A 7,044-nucleotide genomic window follows, 5' to 3' on the forward strand; every position below is an offset into this window, starting at 1 on the left:
ATGCACCTGTGCCACCCTCGGTGTGGACCAGGTGGATCTGATGTCCTCTGATCCTATAGGCAACCCCCAGCCTCCCAACGGCCTGAGACCGAATCGGCCGCCTGAACGCGGATCCTCTAACTGCAGAACAGGACCGGCCTGTAAACGTGTCTGCTCTCCCGGCCGTCTAGGTTCCACTATGCGACCAGGGAGACCCAGCAGCTGTCCTTAAAAGCAAATGCAGTTCGGCTGGCTCTTCTTCCCTGTCCCGTAAACCAATAGGAGGGACTGAGCATGGACTTCCTCGTTTTACCACCAGCAAGACCCTAAAATGCTCCTCAACGGTCTCACACACACACACACAGCTCCGCATCTGGAATTCGGAACCTCACATTACTGTTTCCGCTCCCTTCCCTACTTCACGCCTGTTAGCAGCACACGGCTGTCTCCACTGAGCGCTTACTCTGTGCAGACCCCTTACTAGCTCCCGCCACCCTCACATGCCCGTTAGGTGATGTGACACAAGAGGAAATGCCTATGTGGTCTCTGCCCACGTTCCTGGCACAAGCTCCTAAAACCCCTGGAATCTCCAAAGTGACAAGTGTCTTTCATGTATGCTAGTGAGATGTCCAGAGCTGGGGGGTTCCTGGACAGCCTCAGGATGGTGGCTGGTTGCCAGGGGAACCAACCATGTGATTAGAGGGTTGGAACTTTCAGCACCCCCCACTCCGGGGAGGACAGAGGGGCTAGACGTGGAGTTAGCCACTAATGGCCAGTGTTTTATCAACCATGCCTATGTATACAACCCAAAGGGCAAGGTCAGAGAGCTTCCAGGTTGGTGACCACGTGGAGGCGCTGGGAGGGGGAGACCCAGAGTGGGTGTGGGAGCTCCCCACGCCTGCACTTCTATCCTACCTGGCTGCTCCCGAGCTGTGCCCTTTACAATAAGTGAATACACTAAGCCGTCCTAGCAAATGGTGGACCCCAAGGAGGGCAGTCTGGGAACCTCTGATTTAGTCAGTTGGAAGCACAGGTGACAACCCGGACTTGGACCAGCATCTGAAGTGGGGGGCAGTCCTACAGGACTGAGCCCTCAACCTGTGGGGTCTGCGCCAACTCCAGGTAGACAGCGTCAGAAGCGAGTAAGACTGGAGGACACCAAGTTGGTGTCCACCGAGAACCGGAGAATTGCTTGGTGGGGAAAAGCCACACATCTGGCGTCAGAAGTGAAGCACTGAGAGCAGCGACGTAGAAGAGAAAAAGGTTTTCTGTCTACAGGTAGGTAGGCAGGTACCCCTCCAACCCCACTTCACAACAGACAACAAGACACACAGAAGTCACATGTCCAGCAGAGCAGGGACAGCCATGCTGCCTCTGACACTCTGTCTACAGGTAGGTAGGTAGGTAGGTAGGTAGGCAGCCCACCAACCCCATGTCACAGGAGACACGATACATAGAAGTCACATGTCCAGCGGATCAGGGACAGCCATGCTGCCTCCGATACTCCTCAGGTGTCACCGTGTCCCTCCGTTGTAACTGTGCCTGCACCTGGATGCTGCACTGTCCCAGTGGCGTGCCCTCCCCGACGCCCGAGTGCCCTGCCTGGCCACCTTCCTGCCTGTCTGTTCCAGACGAGGACTGTGGCGGGAGGGCGGGCGTCCCAGATCTCTGTGCCTACGCAGCCCCAAGCGGACCCAGGTTACCTTCTTACTGAGCTGCTGGTTCTCCTTCTCCAGCTCCCCGCACTTAAGGCTGCTCTCTTCCAGCGACAGGGACGCATCCCGCAGCCCCTGGATGGTGCTCTGCAGGCTCTGGTTCTCCTTCTCCAGCTTGAGGATGCGGCTGGAGGCGCACTCGTTCAGCTCGAACACGAACGACTTCCTGGAGGCTGGAGCACAGAGGCCGGTCAGAACCCAGTGGCCCAGGGGCCTTGGCGTCCACTCTGCCCCTGCGCCCAGGATTTAAGGGGCCTGGGAGGGGCTCCCCCCAGGTCAGCTAGGCCCCCCTGTGCCCCTCCACTCCCACCTCACGTGGTACTGCTGCTGTCAGTGCCCAAGGGTCCCTCTGTGGCACAGCTGGGGGCTGTTGGGGGCAACCCAGAGCTCACGAAGAAGCAGGCTCCAGCTGAGGTGCCAACGCAAGAGTTCAAGGCTGGAGGACTTACGGGAACCAGTTGTTTACCGGGCTGCCAACCTGTCTAACTCAAGGATCTCAGAGGCTAACAGGTGACGTTTGCTGTGCTTGCTCAGAGCAGTGGGTGTCTGGGCTGCTCGGCAGGGAGGGACCTGACCAGTCACGTCAGCTGCAGGTGACAGGAAGCTATGCTAGGACACATGCCTAGCACTTGCCAGCCTGAATGAGAGCCTTTGCACAGAGATACCTGTTTGTGATTTCATAATAAAAGTGACCCAGGATATGCAAATTGCTTAAAGGATGCTAAATAAAACGAAAAATCAGCTCTAGACAGAAAAAGGCAGGTATCTGTTCTGCTTTGAAGCAGCTCTGATGCAGATGGAGAAGGGAGCAGGGTCCCCAGCGACGGGGATGGGAGTTCCCGGCCCCCTCCTGCACAAGAGGAGGTAAGTCACAGGTCTTCTTTGGGAGGGGAAAGGCAAACATATAGGAAAGGCCCTAAAGAGGGATCAAGCTGTTCCAGCCCCGACCTTTCCCATCAGTGCACGCACTCATGTCCTGCAGCCTCACCACCCGGTGCCGCTAAGGCAGCTAACCCCAACCCGGCCTCTCACTCATGGCCCCGGGGCGGTGGGTGGCTCTCACGGCACACACACCAATCTGGAAACAGAACATGTGTGCTCGGATGCTCATAAGGATTCAAAGGCGTCTGTCTTCCCCTTTGAGTTTCCATCCTCCACCACGGGTAACAGCACAGACCACCCAACAGGCCCAAAGATCCAAAGCAACAGCAGGCAAGGCGGCAGCAGAGGGGGACAGTGTGTCTGTGGCCCTGACCCAGGCCCAGCGCCAATTCACACATAAACGCACGCACTCGCGACACATGAGGTCGCCTGGAAGGCTTCGTCTTGACTACGCTGCAACTGAAACTCACCTAATCTAAAATGCCTAACCTAAAATAAAACCCCACTAATTCAGAACCTGTCACCATTTCAGACAGTGCCTCTGCAGCATTTGTGAAAAAGTATTTTTTATTATGGTGGAATCTATGTAAAATTTACCATTTTAACCATCTTTAAGCGCACAGGTCTGGGCATTAGGTACATTCACGTCATCCCTACAACCATCACCACCATCCATCTCTTTGTATTCTCCCAACCTGAAGCGCTGCGCCCCCAGAGAACAATTTTTAAGGTTCTAAAAGTTAAACAAGGGAATTGATTGTAAATCTCGTTTGCTCCTCTATAAAAGTCAGTGAAGGATATTACGCCGACACAACGGTTTATTACTAAGACAATCAATAGTTCTTCACCGGGGCTTCTCTCATCGGCACCCCTGGAGCACAACCAGAGTAACCCGCTCGCTGTTTTAACACGTTGACTGCCACAACAGAAAAAAAAATTTTTCCCTGGGGCCATGGTGATTTATTACAAACGTAGAATAAAAATTTCAAAAACAAAATGATCCTTTCTAATTTAATGATAAATTGGTTTTTTTATTGTTTTCTGTGCATGAGTTGTATGCAACTCACGTGGTGCTGGAATCAATTTTTACACTGCACACCAACTGAATTGTTTGTGACTCATGACACACTGAATTTGTTTTGGAGAATTGAGTCTTCATATGCTTCACGAGGCTGTGGGCTCAAAACTAGCGTGAGTTAAATACAACTCACATGACAGCTAATGTGTTAATAAGGCCAACGGCAATAAGAACAGCTGCCCCCATGTTGAGCTGAAATTTAAAGAGGTTTAGTACTTGCCCTCGGTCACCCAGCTAATTAGTGGAGGAGCCAAGACTTTAAGTCAGGCCTTTTGACTCAAAAGTACCTTCAGGTTTTGCTTGCATTATGTCATTATTCAAGCCAACATTTATCAATTCCTAGCTAGGTACTAGTAGTTGAGAACACGAAGAATAAATCATGGTCATTGACCTTAAAGGGTCACAAATTATCCTGAATAGTCTGAACGGGTGAGGCAAGTACATTGATCAGAGAGACAGGCCTCGGCAGCCTGCACCACCACTCTGCTCCACCAGGGGGCAGCGCCCCCCAACGGACTTGGACTTCCAGAAGCAGAGACTTTGAGGGATCCCAGCCCTGTGCAGCCCTCATGCCTGGCCCCATGCCCAGGTACCAAAGCACAGGCAGAACTAACTTCCTACACACATTAATAGTTTAACTAACTGATTTTAGGTTCGGAAATGATAGGACCCCTTGAAGAGAAGAAATACTCAGTTGCTTTCAATAACGAACTTTTCAACATGCTTAGGAATGTTTAGCAGAATTTTAAAAAGCCGGCCCCTAAACAAGCCAAAAGCCCTATCACACTCTAAAGCCCCAAGTAAATGTTAACTTGCGTTATCAGGTGCACGGGAATGGTGAGCGTGTGCTATTTTCAAACACAGGAACTGGCTTATTGTTGGCCGGGTGCTGAGGCTTCCTGCTCAAGGGCTGATGGCTGCCCCACCCTCCCTTCCCGCGACGGACACCTCGCCCTGGGGCAGCCGGCAGCAGAGCAAGTCTGAGTGGGAGAGGAAGAGGCCTGGCAGATCAGCCGAGAACCCGGGTCTCAGGAGCAACAGCCACTTAGCAACCCCACCCAGGGGACAGAGAACAGGCTGCATCCATCTTGCCCAATTATGCAAACGAGCAGAGGCAGTAATGCCCGGGGTACATTTATAGTGGGGATTAGTGACTGCTGGGGCCGGCTCTTGCCATTCGGGGCTTTCAGCCATCCACGATGGCCTAAGATGTCCTCTGGGTGTCAGCAGGCTATAACCTGGAAGCTCCCAGGAGTGTCCATATGGGAACTGGGAAACCTGGCAACACTTAATTTGTGTTTAATGTCCCAACATCAAGGCTGCCAGACCCCTCATGTTCCCTTAGGGAGAACTGTAATGAAATAGTTCCAAATGGCACTTGAAGGAAATCGTATTTACTTGAGGTGAATGGATGGGCTGACACGGAGGGTTCAGAGCCAAGGGCTCAGCCTCCCGGAAGAGGAGGTGGCCACAGCCAGGCTGGTCCCAGGCACCAGGCACTACCCACCATCTGACAGGTCTGCATTCTTGGACAGCTGCTCCAGCTCCCAGCCGAGGTGGGCAGATTCGTTCATGCTCTGTTTCTGTGCAATCTCGAGGACCATGTTTTCTTCCAGCAGCTCCTCAATTCGTTTCTTATCTGTGTCCCGGTCCTAGGGCAGGAAGAGGGAAGGAGTGAGGACGCAGCTGGGGGAACCTTCTGGACGAGCCCCAGCCCCTGCGCATCTATCATGACTCCACGCACCTGCTCACCTCCAAATAAACAGGACTCCAGCACAGGGCCCACCCCACTGTGAGAGGTACGGCCACTAAAAGACACCTGACCTGGCTACCTAGGTTGTAAAGAGAGACAGGAGGTCCCTAATTGAATGTAGTCTGAACAAAGTGACATGCTGCACAGGGCTTTAAAGCAAGTACTACGGTGACAGGCAGCTTCGTGGCTCTAAAGTAGACCTCGAAAGCTGTGAAGAGGCTAAAGAATCATGGCTCAACCACACCATAAACGCCAGCAAAGACCCTTCTTGCAAAAGACACACATATGTGTTCATCCTTACAGGAGATCAATACAGAAGTCAAATGCTGTTTTGTGGGTGTTAAGTGCTGCCTCCACTCCAGCCCACGGACCTTAGCAAGCCACTCCCCACAGTCAGTCTGTTATTGGCAGCAGCAGCAGCAGCAGCAGCAAACCCAGTAGCTAAAACAGCAGAGACGGGCGTGGCATAAACCTGAAACTGCCCCAATCTGTGTTAAGTCGGTAACCACCCAGCCTGCAGTACCAATTCCAGGTCGTGAAGTTTAGATTTCAGCTGCAGATTCTCCTTCTCCAGCTCGTGGACTTTATCGCCCCGCGTGCGAGCAGCAGTCAGCTGTTCCTCCAGCATGGCCTTGGTCTCAATTAAAATGATATTATCTTCTCTGAGCTCCTGGTTAGCAAAAACATACATGAGAACCATCAGATAAAGGCACCTGGGTCATTACAACAGAACTCTTAAAACCAGCGCTCCTTTGGGTATCTAGATTCAAACAAGCTAGAGATAAGCCAGTAAGAGGCAGCAAGTTTTGTCTCCACTTTTTATCATCTTCACCTGTTTTCACTAGGCAAGCACAGACTGACTTTCTCTGCTGTAAGAAAAAAAGATCCATGAATCAAGAAAACATCTAAATTTGGGAAGGCAGCACTTCCTGAACATCTGCTATAGGTCAAGTGCTGCAAGCTCTAGTGCTAAAGGCTTTGATATAACCGCATTTGGATGGACAAGCGGGCTCTGCGGACACACACAAACCTCTGAGCCCCCGTTTCCTTAACGAGGAAGGGGTAGGGCTGAGTCTAGTCCTCCCAATTCAACATTCATCCCACCAATCAGGGTCCTGGAAAAAGATGGCTATTTAGACAAGCTTTCATCCAATACACAGTTCCTATTTGAATATTTTACAAACATACTCTTGGAAAAACAAAAGTTCTTGGCAGTTTCCTGGAAATGGGGAGTCTTAAGATAGTTAAACTGCAGCGTAGCAAACCAAACGAATGTTAGCCCTGCAAATGTGCACGGGTCACGGGTCATCTGGGCTCTGCTTTTGTCACAGGCAGCAGCGAAGAGGTCAGTGTGTGCCCCACGTGGCTGCTGCTCCCCTTGCTGAGGGCCCTCCTGGTTTCTCTTATCCGCTGAGCCTTTCCACGCACCACTCGGTATCCTGGAGGGACCAGATCTCCCCCAAATGCCTTCGCAGTCTACACAGAGCCACGCTGGGAATCTGCCCACCTCGTCCAGCGGACAGAGCTTTCTGAGGTTTGTCCTACTCACAGATTACAGCGGGAACCAGGCTGGGGGTTTCTGCTTATCGACTATGTGCTCATCTTCCTATATGGGCCGGAATCCAAGATTCTTGGCA

General features: G+C 52.1%; 1 protein-coding gene across 1 annotated transcript in view; it reads right to left on the reverse strand.

The window, feature by feature from the left end:
* Positions 1–7,044, reverse strand: part of LOC105820266 (protein Daple) — a gene marked incomplete at its 3' end in the record, with an annotated part of 113,019 nt that overhangs the window by 6,755 nt on the left and 99,220 nt on the right. The window contains exons 11-13 of the mRNA XM_012656726.1: positions 5,931–6,077; positions 5,162–5,306; positions 1,683–1,867 (exon numbers count right to left, since the gene is read on the reverse strand). Of these exons, the coding sequence (XP_012512180.1) occupies positions 1,683–1,867; positions 5,162–5,306; positions 5,931–6,077 (477 nt within the window). The remainder of the gene's footprint in view (positions 1–1,682; positions 1,868–5,161; positions 5,307–5,930; positions 6,078–7,044) is intronic.

The sequence above is a fragment of the Propithecus coquereli genome, unplaced genomic scaffold, assembly GCF_000956105.1.
Source record: "Propithecus coquereli isolate 6110/MARCELLA unplaced genomic scaffold, Pcoq_1.0 Scaffold516, whole genome shotgun sequence".
In the NCBI taxonomy this organism is placed as follows: Eukaryota; Metazoa; Chordata; class Mammalia; order Primates; family Indriidae; genus Propithecus; species Propithecus coquereli.